Source organism: Capra hircus, chromosome 18 (genome assembly GCF_001704415.2).
Source record: "Capra hircus breed San Clemente chromosome 18, ASM170441v1, whole genome shotgun sequence".
Taxonomy (NCBI): Eukaryota; Metazoa; Chordata; class Mammalia; order Artiodactyla; family Bovidae; genus Capra; species Capra hircus.
In genome coordinates, this window is record NC_030825.1 from 23,595,979 (window position 1) to 23,614,221 (window position 18,243).

The 18,243-nt window shown below is 41.0% G+C and overlaps 1 protein-coding gene across 1 annotated transcript in view; it reads left to right on the forward strand.

Moving 5' to 3' along the window:
- Positions 1 to 18,243, forward strand: part of FTO (fat mass and obesity associated) — a 426,360-nt gene that overhangs the window by 177,127 nt on the left and 230,990 nt on the right. Inside the window, 2 exon segments of the mRNA NM_001319276.1 lie at positions 716 to 859; positions 8,999 to 9,118. Of these exon segments, the coding sequence (NP_001306205.1) occupies positions 716 to 859; positions 8,999 to 9,118 (264 nt within the window).

Genomic DNA, 18,243 nt, shown 5'->3' on the forward strand with positions numbered 1-18,243 from the left:
TTATTCCTCCAATAGGTACTTAGGGCCTATCCCCTGGTGGCTCAGATGGTAAAGAATTTGCCTACAACAGAGTAGACCCACGTTCGATCCCTGGGTTGGGAAGGTCCCCTGGAGAAGGGATTGGCAACCCACTCCAGTGTTTTTGCCTGGGAAATCCCATGGACAGAGGAACCTGGCAGGCTACAGTCCATGGGGTTGCAAAGAGTCGGACACGACTGAGTGACTAACACTGTCCGATAGGTACTTACTAAGTTTATATATATACTTAAAACTCAGGAACTTCCCTGGAGGTCCAGTGGTTAAGACTCCATGCTTCCACTGCAGGGGGCACAGCTCCAGTCCCTGGTCAGGGGACTAAGATCCCACATGCCTCACAACAGGGCCAGAAACAAACAAAAAGACTCAGTTCTAGGTGCTGTGGTGTATGTGGAGTATATACATTTGGAAACAGGGCGTTAGCCTCCAGAAGCCTACTCTCTGGAGACATGAAGCCTATGTAATAAGAAAACAGCAACATGAGTGGCCCGGGGGAGGCCAAGCTGGGAGCGCAGAGCCCAAGGAGAAAGCTGCTGTAGTCAGTCTTGGGTTAAGAACCATAGGCTGAGTTGTGAGGGCAGCAGGTAAATGCCCAGGAAGGGGACAGACATCCTAGGAAGGGAGGCGTTGGTCAACTGGAGTTCGCTTACCATCTTGGTGGCTGGTTCTGTCTCTGCAGTGCTCGACGGGGACCTTGGAATACATCTTACAGCGCTGCCAGGTGGCCCTGCAGAATGTCCGCGAAGAGGCAGACAACGGTGAAATCTCTTTGAAATCCTTGGAGTCAGTGGTTTTGAAACAAGGAGAAGAGATCCACAACGAGGTAAGGACTTCCAAGAACCGTGGTGATTCTGTCCTACTTGCAGCTAACAAAGGAATCAGCCACTGTTAGCTGTGAGTGTAAGAGACCAAGGATGGCTCATTGCTTACAACAAGACAGTAGCCAGAGCATCGGCATTTTCATGCCAGTTCTGCCAGCCTTTGTCTCCACAGTGCACAGTGGGCCAGATAGCATATGCCAGATGGCATGTGCATGGAGGGTTTACATTCTGTTAATAGGAGAGGGGACTTCCCTGGTAGCTTAGCTGCTAAAGAATCTGCCTGCAATGAAGGAGACCCCTGTTCTATTCCTGAGTCAGGAAGATTCCCTGGAGAAGGGATAGGTCATCCACTCCAGTAATCTTGGGCTTTCCTGGTGGCTCAGATAGTAAAGAATCTGCCTGCAATCTAGAGACCTGCGTTCAATCCCTGGGTTGGGAAAATCCCCTGGAGGAGGGCATGGCAACCCACTCCAGTATTCTTGCCTAGAGAATCCCCATGGACAGAGGTGCCTGGCAGGGTACAGTCCAGAGTTGGACACAAATGAGCGACTAAGCACAGCACGATAGGAGAGGAGGCTGGACTGGGATAACCTGTTCGTGGTGGGCAGTAGGCATGCCTGTCCTTTGCTCCAAATCAAGGCACATCTTTTTCCTCTAAGTCTGTTATCAAACCTTCCCTTTATTCTGGGCAGAGAAATTATATTTTCCAAGGGTATTAACCATACACACATCCTTGCAATGAGAGTCTGAAACAAAAGGCAAGACGTGTAGAAACACAGGAGGCCCATGAAGGCTAATCTTCCAACAAAGACTGATGGAAACTGAAGGTGAATCCTCAGAGCAGGTGAAGCGTAGGAGCCATGCCTTTTGTTTACAAAATTCTGAAGTCTGTGAGACCAGCAGGTCTGGGTCCCCTGAGTCAGTGTTTCACAAACTGTTATTTTCATGACTACCCGATCAATTTTTGCCATATCTTTGGACTGTATCTGTTGTTATCTTTTTGATACTTTTTAAAGAATCAGCTCATTTTTTACGTAAATAAAAATCTTTAAAAAGGAAGCTTTATATTACCACTTTTAAGTGGAAAGCCAATATTAGCAGCCAAAAGAAAAAGTAACCAGAAAACTCTAGCCTGTGAAAACAGCAGTGTTATGCTATTCTAGCAGGTGCTTTTGGCTAAAGAAGGTTCTGGACCTACAGTCTTCATTTTTCATGTTAAGAAGTGAGGTTAGTGCAAAACTTCCTGCACTTTTTAAAAGTCATTGAATTCTACACTGAAAGTGGGTGGATTTTGTAGTGGGTGCATGTGTGTGTGCTCTTCAGCATATCTGACTCTTTGCAACCCTATGAACCGTAGCCCACCAGGCTCCTCTGTCCATGGGATTTCCCAGGCAAGAACACTAGAGTGGGTTTCCACGCCCTCCTCCAGGGGGTCCTTCCAGCTCACGGATCGAACCCGCATCTCTTGTGTCTCCTGCATTGCAGGTGGATTCTTTACCCCCTGAGCCACCTGAGAAGCCCTTTATGGTGGGTAAATATACCTTAAAAAAAAGTAGGTTACCAAGTGGTGGAGAATTATTGAAGATTATCATCAATCAAAGAGTTTTTCTTTGATGTAGTTAGAACGATTGGTGGAGAATTTGGAATACAAAAATGTTCTCAATCATCTTTTCAATAAATAATTACTGAACATGCACAAAGCACTCTTTTTGGGTGCTTTTGGATAGACTGGTAAATAAAATAGACATTCTGGTGCAGGGAGATGATGATAAACAATAAACACCCTCCATCAGTTCATTACATAATATGTTGGGAAAAGTTAGAGTAGAGGAGAGTGAGATAAGCAGAGAGCATCCCCACTATAAGATGTCCTTTGAGCAGAGGCTTGAAGGATGTGAGGGAGGGAGCCATGTGGATATCCAGGTCACAGCGTTTCAGGCAGAGGGAAAAACCGCCGCATGGGCTGTGCAGCGGGAGAATGCCTGGTGTTCGTGGACTAGCTGAGGGATAGTCCCATGTAAGTGGTGGGAGTGGGGCTGAGAGTTCCAGGAGATGAGGTCATGGAGACGGTCCCAGGGGATGAGGAGCCGAAGGCTATATTGGTCTTTGGAGGTGTCTGTAAGGACCAGGACTTTCCTTTTTACTTTGAGGGTAATAGGGAACCACTGAGGGGTTTTGAGCAGAGGAGAACAGAGTTCACACAGAGCCATTAATATTTTCTTTCAATGTTGTTTTTTTACTGTGATACAAGTCACATAATATAAAACAGACTATTTTAAACACATTTAACTGTATGGTTCAGTATCACCTTGGTTCACCTTGTGGTACAACTCTCACTATCATCCGTCTCCCAAATTTTTAGCTTTCCTAAACTGAAACTCTATCCCCATTAAACACTTAGGTCCCCATTCCCCATCCTCAGCCCCCCTGCCCCACCACAGCCCTGACCCCTGGCATCTACCAATGTACTTTCTGACTCCATGGGTTTCCCTGTTCTCATGTACGTGGAATCAAACAGTATTTGTCTGTACTTCCTGTATATTGGAATGAGTTTAACTTAATCTATGTCTTGTATGTTTCATGCCACTTCCTTTTTCCCCCCTGTGCTGTACAGTAGGTTCTTATTAGTTATCTGTTTTATACATAGTACTATGTAAATATCACTGTTTCCCAATTTATTCCCCCTACTTTCCCTGCTCTGTGTCCATACATTTGTTCTCTACATCTGTGTCTCTATTTCAACGTCACGTAATATCTTTTAAAAGATACTGAATTATCTTACGAGCTGCTCCGTAGTTTGTGAAATATGCCATAATCTCTACAACCAAAGGCAGAGAAATTGTGCCTTTTAGGGAAATAATAATCACTTCTAATGCTCAACTAAACCCAGGAGTGACTTTCCTCACTCCCTTTTGTCTGCTAAGTAGCCTGTGTTTTCTGCCACCAATTCCTGCTGGAGACACTGCTGAGAACTAGAACTTGAGGAAAGAGAAGCATCTATGGGCCCGGAGACCTCACTCAGTTAGACTTGGATGCAAAGTTGTGTCTTACTCCATATTGCCTTCTGTAAACACCTTGCAGTTTTAGGAGCCAGGCTAGCGATGCACCAGGATGGATGTGTTCTTTAACACATATGTGGGCTCTTTTCCATCTTTTCTGGTCTTCTGTGACTGACTGCGATGTTTTGTTACCAGTGATGGGTGGGGGTTGTCTGTAAAATCACACTGTTTATCTAACCAGAGGGAAAATACTGTAATCTGAATCCATGTGCTTCAGAAAGTGGCTGGCTGCTTTTGACACTGTATATGTTAGTGCGGTGGGGATGGGGGCAGAGATGTATCAGCAATGTTAGCCCCTTGAGGCTAGCCTCGGCTTGAATGGGGAGGTCTTAAATCTAAGTAGCATGTTTACCAGTCTTCTCCAGTCCCCCAGTCTTTGATTCTTCAAGGTCGTGTCCTTGCTTTCAGAATGAATTCCATATGTCAGGGCACATCATCAGATCCTCTTCTTTTGCCCTGCGAGTTGGCATGCGCACACTCCTCCGTGTTCTTTTGTGTGAAGGAGAGCAGGAGTGTCCATAATCCTTTCCACGCTTCTTACTGTGTGCTTTCGTCTCTCTCAAAGGCCTTTGCTGGACTAAATTATATGATGAAGCCCTTGGTTTTATGTCTGCAGACTTTTGGGCTGTGTGAATTTACCTGTGGTTGGTTTTCCTTGTCTTAGATAGGTTCTAACTAAGCAATTTGGGGACTTTGGAGATCGGAACTCAGTACCTGAAGGATATATTGTTATTCCAATTTAAGATGCTTACACAGATTTTTGGTCAAGTTTAATAGAACTTTCCTCTGTGTTTATATAATCGTCTTTTCCTTCTTAAAAATTATAAAATGTGAAATTCATTCTTGTCACTTAGTAAATTTCCTCTAGGAGAATGTATTGGGTTGGCCAAAAAGTTCGTTCAAGTTTTTTCATGGCCGAAAACTTCATTCAGGTTTTTCCATAAGATGTTATGAACATAATATGTTGGCCAAATGAACTTTTTCGCCAACCTGTTACTATTTGATGTCATCATTTGGTTCTCATTTTGTCCTGATCAGACCTGCATGTTCCTTAGAACTCCTGGTAAAGGGCTTTCATGGAGTAACTCTTTGTAGATTGGACCTTAGCATCTCTCCCTGTTCTAATATCTAATATTAGATATTAATATAGTTCTAATATCTTTCTGCTTGAAAACACTTATTTTATTTATTACAGTGAGACATTTACCCCTGTGGGCATGTTCCCACCCCTCATGCATAAGCTGACCTGGGATCAAACCAAGGATTGAAACTAACTTGGCAGAAGCAGGTGACGTTTGCTTACCTGTAAGAGTGATGCAAATGATTTCCAACTGTACAGTGATGTAGTGACTCGGAAATGCGATTTGGCAATCTTATAAGCTTTGCTCCCCATTGCCTAAGTTCCCAGTGACTATGGTTCAGGTCAGCAGATGGATTCTGTTTGTGCTTCACCTTCAGATTTTTCTAGGCATTTCTAGGAGAAAAGCTTTTCTTGATTGATCTCTCTTTTGACTATCCCACAGAGCAGTCAGGTGCAGGAGAATTAGAAAGTTTCCAAGAGATGATTCTCTGGGTCACAGCTACGTAACTAACACTGTTGGAAGCATGTGTTCATTTTTCTCTGACGATTCAGAAGACCCTTCAAGATCCTGCACTTTCTCTAGACTTATCAGTGTGCCTTCCGACACCTGTGGGTATTACATATCATTTTTTGCCATTACGCCAAAGATCAGATAACAGTGAATTTCCATTAAGTGCGTGTCTGAAACCTGGGAGTGTGGTTTAGGAGCATCATGAACATGACAGCACCTCAAGAGAAGCTGAGAGCCTGGCAGGAGGGACTACCCTCTGGAGAAGGGTTGAAGAGCCTCCTCTAAGTCATGGCTAGACCATTGTCAGTCAGCCAGTATGGTGAGACTGATTCTTTTCAGCCTTGAAGTAATAGGATTTGTGCTCTATTCTGAGTCCTGACCCTTTGGTTTTGTGCAGCATCTGCCCTGCCTCTTTCCTTCCTCATCAGCAGACTTTGGGGTAGAAGGGTGGACGACTGCTTTTATTTTGGTAACTCAAACTGAATCAGGCAGCTGGAACTAATTTTTGCTTTCTTAATTAATTTTAAGAAAAGTGCCAACTGCTTATCTTGGCAATGTTAGAACTGGCGAGGGCAGCATTTGATGAATATCCTGTAATAGTTTTTGCCCACAATGTCAAAGTGAAAAAGCCAGGTTACGGAGTTGATTAAAATGCCTGCCAGTGGGTTTCATGCCCACAAAGATTGTATCTCATGGGCAGGACTTCCATCCCTGAAAAAAAACTCTGTTGGGTATAAGTTTCAGGGGTTGAACTTTTCTGGACCGGCCTCAGTGGAACAGGGGGTGAGCATGAATTGACATGGTTGTTAAAACTTTTCTTGCTCAAAAATTTCATAAGATTGTGAGATTCTTGAGGACAAGGAATTCTGGGCCTTGTGGTCTCCTTTGGGCTGTATCCTTCGTATCTCCCAAGTGTCTGGCATGTTTGGCAATTCATTATTAACCCACTTAATCCTCACCATAAAACTATGTGGTGCTATGTAAATATCTTTATTTTACAGATGACAGAGCTATTCAGGAGTAGAGCCTAGAACTGACTCCAGAGACTTTATTCTTAACCATGACAGTGTCTGCTTCAAAAGATAGTTGGGGCATCTAAAGAGGAAGTGAACATCATTATTTATTAAAATGGACAAGATCTTTCTTTGCTTCCATGTCCTATAGAGAGTTTCCAAGTATTCTCCACTCTTTTGAGTTTTCATTTACCGAAATCCAGACTCTATTGTACCTTTACGGGCTGAATGAACTAATTACAAACGATAATTATTTTGTTTCCTGGGATATCATGGTTGCTAAGGCTTGTATGTTTTGTTCTCATAATGGAAATAACCAGCCCAAAAATTAAAAAAAAAATTAAAAGCAGAACCCTTTCAACTCTCCCTAACATAGAGGCTTGATGCTTTGTTGACAGGCTGTTCCTGTAATGTGAAGAAATTTCATGTGAAATCTAAAAAGAACTCTTTTTTTTTCCCCCTTGTAATAAATAATGTTGTTAAACCTGTATTTTCAGAGAAGTTGAACTACACTTGTATTCATTTTCTTTTCAAAGCAGTGAAGTTTACCTCTGTTAGCCACTGTCTTTTAATACCGCAGATAAGGTTTAGCAGCTATTGTCTGAATATTGTCTACATTCCCTTTTTTCCCTGTTTAAACAGCTTTAACTGAAATCAGTTCTACATATCAAACAAACATTTAGCTAATGTAAACTAAAACCCTTTCATATGACTTGGCGTTCTCAGGTTAGTTATTTGAGTGATTTTCACCATTGTTAAATCTTCACAAGTTGCTTTTGTTTGCATGAAAGTTCAGCATGGATAAACAAACAAAAAATTCTTTGTGGTAACAGGTGAAGACTATAATAAACTCTGTGCCTGTATATGGAACATGATTACCTTAGTAAAGCCAACCTTAACCAATGTTAAGCTGTGAAAGCTCTACATTTCTTTAGACAGCAGAAGTAAAAAGAGCTTTGGGATGAATGAAGTTGTACTTTGACGGTAAAATTTGCTTTTCAAGTTGAAGATAAGTGATAGAAAATACATAGGAAACAACTTCTTATTCTTTTAAAGCTTCAGTTAGTCTCTCACCTACATATGTTGGGATTATTTCAGTGCAAGAAAAAGAAAACTCAACCTGAAATGGGTTAAGCCACAGGGGCTTCAGGAATAGCTTGATCAAGAGTCAGTTGATCTGACTAGGACCTGGTTTTTTAATCTGTTCATCTTGTAGCTGCTTCCTACTGTGTTGCCTCCATTCTTCCCATTCTGCAGAATGGTTGCAGAATCCTTTTCCTGAATCTTCGGACAGTCTTATTCTGATTGATCATATGCTTGTTTCCCCCAAGCCCATTTCTGTGGCTGGAGAAGTGTGGTGGGCTGATTGGCTCAGATAGGGTTGCATGTTCACTCCTGGTATTAGAAGTGGAACACTAACTACCCAGACCACATGGACTGAGCCCGGGAAAGGCAGTGGGTTACGAATCATGGGATTTGGCTAGAGTGAAAGGGTGCTGTGGAGAGAAAAACTTGAAGTTTACTGTAGGTTCTTAAGAAGGAAGAGAAATGATTAGTGGCTTTACTGTGCTTTGTACATGTTGTCATTTGCCCTGACTGAATTGAAAGTGACAGTTTGAATGGCTCTGTAGGTGTGATGTGTGCCTCCATAATTAACTTTATATTGTTCAGTTACATGAGCACCTTACTGCCAGCTCCTCCTGGCCCATGGGTAAAATCTTTATTTATTTTAGATCTAAAAATACTTGAAATTGGTACCTCCTAATATGTGTCTGTGTTTTGCTCTTTTTGTTGTTTTTCAGTCGCTAAGTTGTATCTCACTCTTTGCAACCCCATGGACTACAGCACACCAGGCTTCCCTGTCCTTCACCATCTCCCAGAGTTTGCTCAGATTTGTGTCCATTGAGCCATCTAATGATGTCATCTTCTGCCACCCTCTTCTCCTTTTGCCTTCAATCTTTCTCAGCATGAGAGTCTTTCCAGTGACTCAGCTCTTCGTATCAGGTGGCCAAAGTATTGGAGCTTCAGCTTCAGTCCTTCCAATGAATATTCAGTGTTGATTTTCTGTAGGATTGACTGGTTTGATTCTTTAATAAAGATGTTTAATGAAAACATATTTTGTTTAATTATGCCTTTCCCACCCTACATAGCACAGGCTGTCATGCACTTTAGGGTCTCAGGATTTGTTGTGACTGACCGATAGCTTCCTCTTGTCTGAGTGATGAACGTGACTGAAAACGCCCTCCACAGCCTGACCTGGGTTGTCTCACTAAGCTCTACGTCTCCTTCCTCCTTGACTTTGTGAAAAGGCTCCAGAGACTTTGAGTTATGTTGGGAACTGGTTAGGCTGAGCTTTTCTCTTTTTCTCACCCTATGGCTGTGAAGTTACTGGAGGAGAACTGAATGACGAAGTTCATTGTCCTTGATTGTCCATCATGGGGACTTTATAACCACAGTCTTGTCTTTATGATCCCCAGGTCGAGTTTGAATGGCTGAGACAGTTCTGGTTTCAAGGCAGTCGATACAAAAAGTGCACTGACTGGTGGTGTCAGCCCATGAGTCAGCTGGAAGAGATGTGGAGAAAGATGGAGTGGTTGGTAAGTGTCTGGGAGCGGATTTTTTGGGATGTTGTGCTCTGTCGGTCTTTGGCCGCCTCCTTTGCCTGGGTAAATGCAAGAGAAAGACAAACATCATATGATGTAGCTTACGCGTGGAATCTAAAATAATGAGGCAAATGAAATTGTCTTCAAAACAGAAGTTGACTCACAGACATGGAAAACCAGTTTATGGTTACCAGAGGGGAAAGGGAGGCCAGAAGGGATAAATTGGGAGTTTACGATTAACATAGACACACTGCTATGTATAAAATAGATAATCAGAAAGGATCTATTGTATAGCACAGGGGACTCTACTTAGTATTTTGTAATAACCTATAATGGGAAAGAATCTGAAAAAGAACAGGTTTATATGTGTGTGTGTGTGTGTGTGTATATATATATATATATATATATATATATATATGCTTTGGTGTATGAGGCTTTGGTCGGCACCTGAAACTAACACTACGTTGTCAATCCACTGTACTTACTCTTTGTAAGGTAATGGGAACAGCCAAGATTTGATCAGCACAAGCTGAGCTCAGTGCAGTGAACCTTTACTGAGCCCTTCCTGTGTGCAGGGCTTCGCTGATAGCTCAGTTGGTAAAGAATCCGCCTGCAATGCAGGAGACTCCTGTTCACTTCCTGAGTTGGGGAGATCTGCTGGAGAAGGGATAGGCTAACCACTCCAGTATTCTTGGGCTTCCCTGGTGGCTCAGTTGGTAAAGAATCCGCCTGCCATGCAGGAGACCTGGGTTCAATCCCTTGGTTGAGAAGATCCCCTTGGAGAAGGGAAAGGCTACCCACTCCAGTATTCTGGCTTGGAGAATTCCATGGACTGTATAGTCCATAAGGTTGAAAAGAGCTGGACACGAAACTGAGCAACTTTCACTTCTCACTTTTCCTGTGTGCAAGGCACCATGTTAGACATATGTTGGGAAGCGACCATGAGAAGCATGCAGCAATAATTCCTAAACTTCATCTGCATTTTTATAGGCACCAGGCACTCTTCTAAGAGTTTTCCCTATATTAACTTTTAAAGTTAAACCGTTAAAGTTCTTATGACAGTCTGGTGAGGTGCAGAAACTGTTAATTTATAGATGTGAAAACCAAGGCCTAGCGAAATGAAGTGCCTCGCCCAAGGTCATGGAGTAAGTGGCAGAGGGAGACTGAATCCCAGGCCGCCTGGCTCTTGTGCCCTTAACCACTGCATTCGGTTTAACAAGGGGAGAAGCGTGAATATAGCCAGGTGTTACATTAACTCAAGTGAAATCCTGTAATGGAGATTTAAGGAAAAAAAAATCACTATCCAGAGGCAGGAGTATTAAATTCAGAGCACTGGAGCTGGGACAGTTGTGAACAACAGATGTGGCTTTTGGGGACCTTGGGTGGGGAGAAGGAGGGTTGGTTGCATAAGGCATTCTGAGAGAAGCGTTAGGTCCCAGTTACTGTAAAAACAAGATCACAAAGGGGGAAGTACAGTGTGACCAGAGCGTGGACTTCAGGGCATGTGTAGTAGGAACTCTCACTGGAAGGTATGTTGAGGCCATTTGGGTTAAGTCTAAATTTAAATAGTAGTAGTAATGCCAGTGGGGCTTCCCAGGTGGCTCAGTGGTAAAGAATCCACCCACCGAGGCAGGAGATACGGGTTTGATCCCTGGGTTGGGAAGCTCCCCTGGAGAAGAAAATGGCAACCCGCTCCAGTGTTATTGCCTGAAACATTTCATGGACATAGGAGCCTGGTGAGCTACAGTCCAAGGGCTTGCAGAGTCAGACACAACTTAGTGACTGAGCATGCATGCACACACATGATACTTACTAAGTTCCATACACTATTCTAAATATTACATATAGAATTTAATTTCTATGATAATTTCATAAAGTAGATATTTTTCTCCCATTTTACACAGAGAGTTTTGTGTTGTATTGTGTGTTAGTCACTTAGTTGTGTCCGACTCTTTGCAACCCCACAGACTCCTCTGTCCATGGTGATTCTCCAGGCAAGCATACTGGCCTGGGTAGCCTATCCCTTCTCCAGGGGATCTTCCTGACCCAGGGATCGAACTGGGGTCTCCTGCATTGCAGGCAGATTCTGTACCATCTGAGCCACCAGGGAAACCCAAGGAGTCTGAACCATAAAAGGTTTCCCTAACTTCCTCAAAGTCATACAGCTAAGTCAGGGAACTGGAGTTAGAACTCAGGAAGACCGGCTCTAGGGTCATGCCCTGCACCACCTCACTGTTCTACCTCCAGATCATCAAGTTTGGAATGTAGTGGAAAAGTGATAAAAGCCTGCTAAACTCTTGAGAGAATACTGCTGCACAGACTTTATGAGATGTGCTAGAAACAGTGAACCAGTTTGCAAAAATGAGTAGTTCTTGCTAATCCCTATTTTATAATAATGAAAATACCAAGTCACAACCATGATGGCACCCCAGTTTGAAAGTCTGAGTCATAATCCAGAAGTCCCGACTATCCAGCCTTTTCCTTAAATCTCTAAATCACACCTTTTCATGGATGTACGTTTAGGGGAGGAATGTTGTAATCCTTTTAGTGTACTAACAGTATCACAAAAATTGATTTCTCCAAAGACATGAATCAGTTCAAAATGGAGCATTGTGCAACTGGATTGGAGGTGATGAAAATTTCGTGTTGAAATTTCCTCAGTTAGTTCTCTTCCTAAAATTAGGCTGTGCAGAGTATGCTCCAGTTTTTTTCTGGGATGTATATTATAAGGGCAGCTTCATTTTGAGAGAATTTCTTTTTCACTGTGTAATTCTGGTTTTATCTATTTATCTACATGAGTTAGAAACTTCCCTGGTGGCTCAGCGGTAAAGAATCCACCTGCAGGTCAGGAGCTGCTGGAGATGTGGGTTTGATCCCTGGGTTGAGAAGATCCCCTGGAGGGGAGCATGGTGACCCACTCCAGTATTCTTGCCTGGAGAATCCCCATGGACAGAGGAGCCTGGTGGGCTACAGTCCATGGGGTCACAGAGTCGGATATGACTGAAGCAACTTAGCACGCACGTATGAGTTAGAACTTCTTTACTTGCTAAACCTTGATCTTAAGGTATAGGTTTGACTTTGGGACTGTAACTTAAAAGTTCTTTGAATCAGAGTTGGCAAACTGCAACAATTCAACAATTAGAATTGGTGAAATAAGAAAGAAACTCATAGTATTTTAAAAATATATTTTTGAATTGCTTTTGTTCAAGGGCTTCTTTTTTTTCAAAGTGGAATCTTTGGTTTTGTGAGCTTACCAGTGATGTTTATTACGAATTCACTTAAACTATTTGGTTATATATATATATATATTTAATTTGGTGGTGCCTAGCACATTAGATAAACTATCTGTTCTTTATAACTCTTGTGCAAAAATACTAAAAAGAAGAACAGTCTTGGGAATAGGCCCGAGCCAGTTTCCTTGCAGTTGGTGTGGTGTTACTGAGTGTTCTGAGTGAAATCAATGGGCTCTGTGTCTCAGCAAGTCTAAGGATGATGGTTATCAGCAGAGTGAAGGTTTGGGCCAAGATAAAAGGAATGACACTTCTAAATTAAATTTAAGCATTGCTTCAGGCCTTTTTGTAATGACTTGTAACAGATTCATAATAATGTACTTTTGCTATTGGAAGAGATGAGAATGATCATTGGAAAAGTCTATGATTCTGTGACTGGCAGTGCCGTGCCATCCGATAGTTGTGTGGGGATGGAACTGGCACTGGCTGGTTAGTTCCTAGTTTGTACCAGCCTGCCTCCGATTTTTTCATTTGTGAGCAGTAGGGGGCAATGTTGAGCTACCAGTTTGAGGCCCCCGGATGCTAACTAAGCCTTTCAAGAAAATGCAGACAAATGTACCATTAACTGTCCAGAATTATCCCTGTTGCTTCAAGTTAGCTGTAATCTCCAAGATTCCATAACACAGGAAATCAGTTGTGGGTTAACAAATTCAACAGCAATTCAACTTAAAAAGTGCGGTGTTTGGTGCACATTTGGATTCTATAGAATTAGGCTAATCCAAACAGCCTTTCTGAATGCACTCACCTGGCTCCCAGGGAATACACGACTCAGCAGGATGATCCTTTTAGACAAATGCTTCTTCTTTATCATTATGCTTTTCTGCATTTGTTGCGTATGTGTTGTGGAAAGATTTCTCTAATTAATGCACTTTGTCTGTTGTGCAACATAGCTTCGATCTCCTTTGGTGAGAAAATAAAACAAAAAAACCTCAGGCAATATGTACATTACTTTTCACCTTTTGCTTGTGATTAAAGCAACCTTTGACAGCCCTCGTACTGGGGAAGAGACTTGTGTTGTAACTCCTCTCTGTCTTTGTGTTTGTTTTTTTTTCTCCCTTTGTGGTTGGAAGGTATAGTCTCAGGTAGGATCTAAAAGAAGAATGGAAAATGAGCTTTGAAATCACATTTCTTCCATTAATGGTAATTGCTTCGCATGTCATAACCAGTCACATATTTTAAAAAGTTTAGTCAGTTATCTCTAAGACTCCCCTAGCCTCCATTGCCCATCCCCTGTTCCAGCAAGCACCTTTTTTTAAATCACACTGTTTATTTTTGCCATTTTTCCCCTGAGGATAGTTCTTCTCTGGGCATGCTTTTGTGATGTAAATGTTAAACCTTATATTTGAATAACATTCTGATAAAATATCACATTTCCTCTGAATATTACCTCATGAACTTATGAGCCATTAAGCCCCAAAGCACCAGAACCCTTTCTTATAAACCAGGAACTTAGCCTAGTCTTTCCTCTCAATTCTGCTCTTCAGGAAGGTATGATGACACTCTAACACTATTCAAATATTTGTATTTTATTTTATTTTTTAAACTAGCCCACCACTCCACATCTGAGATTAGCACGTTATGGGGAGACTCTTCAGGATAAGAGAGAGTTACCATTTGAAAGAAACTGCACAGGCTTTGCTTTCTGGATAAAAAAAAAATATGAAAAGCTGAACTCTCCTGTGAGGTGAGGAAGTCTTACTGCAGCCAGAGATTCAGCGGATAGGCCATTTGTCTCATAGGGTCTGGTATCGCGCTCTGTAAAACTGACATTTATTTTACCTATAAAAAATGTTTTAACACTATCAAGTTCACTGAGATATAGAAAAAAATGCTAGATGTGATGTCCTCTAAATTGATGACATTTATTCCTTGCCTTTTGACCTTAAGAAAAAAAAAAAGAGGTCAATTTGGTATATAATCCAATAGAATATTCTAGAAGAGTTTCCAGAGTAAACATTTTCAGAATATAGATGATTTTTGTAGTGGAGAGAAATTTCCTCCTCCTTGCTTTATGGCTTTTTAATTTTTTTTTTTTTTTTCTAGAGGAGAAGGGTAGATCCTGATCATTTTCAGTGTTTTGAATTGCATTTCCTGTCTTGACAGTTCCTCACACTGGGATAGCAGCGCGTTTATATGGCAGTTGGCCTTAATAACCTTTATTGACTTTAGTGGGTTGGAGCCAAGGCTGGATTATTTTAATGTATCCGTTTTGAAACAGTGTAAAACACAACATATAATTATGTTAGGTAAGCTATGGGCTACATTTAATTCTACCCATTTATGTTAACATTTGGCAAGGGAGAGCAGGGAGACGTGGAAAATGAGTAGGTGTTTTATTTCAGACTGTTACCCGTTTTTTGTTGTTGAAGTTTTAAGAGAGAAAGGTACTTAAGGATGTGAAAGTTGTCCTTTACAAGTCAGTTGTAATAGTTTAATTTCAAGATGAGTCATGCGTTTTAGCTTGTCATTCTGGCCCGTGTAAATCAACTGAGAAGGCTCGGAGCCTGTTCGCTGCTGTCTAGCTAAGCCCTCCTTAGTATAGGTTACACAGAGGTGGGGAATGATGGAGCCAGGAGCAGTTTGTTTGTTTTTGGAGAGATTAATGAAGCTATCATCACAGTGCTTTAGATTAAATTCTTTGTAACTGAATAAAGGAACAAGGCTGCTTTTTCACATCCTGAAATATATCCTGGGTATACTGCTTTTTGCCATCATATTATAGTTCAGTTAGCTAAGTTCATTTTAAGCTTCCAGGATTAACAATTTTTAAGGGTGTGAGGAAGAAAATGATATAAATATAAATATTGATCTTTTTTGTCTTATGAATGGTGAAGTCATTAACTTATATATGTGTGTATATATATATTTACATATCTCTTGCCTTTAGTGTCAGTGCATATACTAAATTATATTTGCTGAATTAATAATATTAATTTTATTAATTTAATATATTGCTAAATTATTTATTATTTATATTATTGATTATTTATTTAACATATTTGCTAAATTAATAATGGTTATTAATCCTGCCTTCTGTTTTTCACAGTTAGCATTTCTGATACAGAAGCAAAGCATATTATAGTAATTTAGAATCTGGTGTGAAATGTCTAGTGGTTTTAAATGAAAATTTAAATTCCTTTTCCCCTTTTTGGTCCAGTGCTGAATGACTCAGAAGAAGCACAGATTGGAGGCACGTAGACAGTCGCAAGCACCCAACAATTCAAATTATGCACACAGACTCTGAGCTCTGGGGATAGTCTATGCTTAGCTTTAGAAATTTGGAGAAAAGAAAAAAGCCACTTTTTTGGCTATAGTGGCTTAAAATCCTGGGCTCACATTCTTTTTATTACCTTAAATGTCTTCCCTGAAGGTTGGTTCTTTCCATATGCCTCCCTCCCCACCCCTTCCACCCCCACTTCCACACCTCTGTATTGTTATATTAAAAGTAAAATATCTGGGGGAAAATTATATGGATAATTTAGCAAAGAATTTCAAACAAGTTTGGATTCCTTTGATTGCCTTTTGGGTTTCTCTCAGATTTTTCCAATTTTTTTCCTTTGTTGCTGCAGACTTAATCATGAATTAAGAAAAAAAAAGTGTTGTGAATTCTGTCTATTTGGAAAGAAATTTCCAATTCCAAGAGAATTCAGGCTTAAGCCTTAGAAGCAGAATGTGCATGGAAAGCACAAAGGACTCTGTTTATGATTCTCTTTGAAGTGTTTTTGCAACTGGATAAGGAAAATTTTAGAAACCGTCTGATAGTGTTCAGGGTAAATACTTAAACCCCTTTAGAGAATTTCACACACAGATACTGTGCAGCAGAAAAAAGGGATACTTATGTTTCTTAAAGCTGCTACAGCCTACAGCTTTGTACTTAAAGACAGAGGTGTTGAATAGAATTCTACTGAGGATACATCCAGTGACAATATCTCCAGAAACATCAGAGCAAACCAGTGGGTAGGACTTTCTGTTTTTAACCCTTCCATGAGCTGTGTGAGAGTTGAGCTTTATTGGTACCAAGGACTCGAATGTCCCTGTTACATTCCAGGAATTGTTAAGAGGATTGTTCCAGTACTGCCGCTCTGCACACAATGAGAACAAGACTAAAAATGTTGAAGATGGTAAGACAAAGTGACAGGAGCTGGGAAATTCCAAGTGAAAAAGCCTTGCCATCTCTCTTAACTCTGTGTGAGAAAAAAATGGAATAAACAGCCAAGGTTTCTAATATTTGAGCCTGATTTCATAGGCTTTAGCTAAATTTTGCTAGTGTGTGTTAATAAACACACGCACTCACAAACATACACATTTCACATACATTCTGTATATTTTTAAAGTAAACAAATTCTATTGTTATATATGATTTTCACTACGCTGAAATTCAGATTGATACAAAGGTGTGAAGCGCCTGCTAGTTTTCCCCAGGGAGCTATGGGAGCCTAGGCTGCTAGAATTTATTTTGGATTGCTTTGACTAGCAGACCATCTTCGCATTTCAGATGTAAATTCAGAAACCTTCGAGATAGGGCTGGTGGGAATTTCCATTTTTCCTAGAAAAGATAGAGAATAAAACAAATTGTATACTTCCTCTGGTTTCTTGGGGCGGGGGTAGGGAGTAGGACATTAAATTCAGCTCTAGTCTGTCATTTATCTTTTTATAAATATCTTTGACATAGTCTAGAAAAGCTCAGTCTGATAGAATGAAATGATTTTTTTTTTTTTAAACAACAGACCTACAGTTTTGCAAGGGAAGCAAGATTTCCAAAGGATAAATGTGCCAACTGTTGGGGATATTATCAAGATCTTAGGATCTTATTTCCCAGGTTGGTTACTGAATGGTTCCTAAAAGTGTTCTCTTCTGAAAAAACCTGTTTTGATGATCAAATGGGAGAGTTTGTAAAGGATAAAAATACGGAACATGCAGAAGGCGTCACCAAGAGTGATTTTAGAAGTGTAAACAGGTGGCCATTCCAGACTCCTTACTTTGACTCAGTGTCCTTAGTGTCAGCATTGCCCCCATCCCCCACACCCATTTCCCATTTCCCTTCTTCTAGAACTGGGGTCAGTCCTGGAGCTAAAGCTACTCATAATGGTTTGGAGCTCAAGGCTACTCTGGTAACGTTTCTTCTTGACTGTGGGCTAGATACTTTGGGAGGTGGAGCTGGGAATCTTCCCAGACTTTGCAAAAATGTCTCTCTGGACAAATGTGCTCCAGGTGTCAAAATCTGACTTACTAGAGAGCTCTGGGAACATATTAAGTTGACTTTTTCCTGCATTAAGGGTAACATAACCATCATCCTGCTCTCTTCTTGTCAACATCTGCAAAAGAATGACCTTTTTTTAAAAAAAAAAAGATTAAAGAAAACTGAGGTAGCCTTTCCAGTCTTCCTGAAAGTGTCTCTGATCATTTTCATTTTTTTGATGACAATATATTTTTTAAATTGTATTTTGTTTTTGATTGGAGGACAGCAGTACTCCACAACCTTGTGTTGGTTTCTGCCATTCATCAACATGAATCAGCCATAGGTATACACATGTCTGCTCCCTCCTGAACCTCCCTCCCCATCCCACCCCTCTAGGTTGTCTTAGAGCACCAGCTTTGGGTTCCCTGCATCATGCAGCAAAAATTCCCACTGGCTAGCTATATTTTTAACACCATCTTTTCCCTAACACGTAAATTAGGATCATCTTTTTTTGTATCTCCTTGCATGATCTCAGCCCATCTGGAACCACCTGTGACAGTCTTATTTGTAAATTTTTCCTTGATGTGGGGAAAAATCTCAGATAATCTCCAACTTGCTTTTGATTGATGGACAAAATTAGCCTTCACATA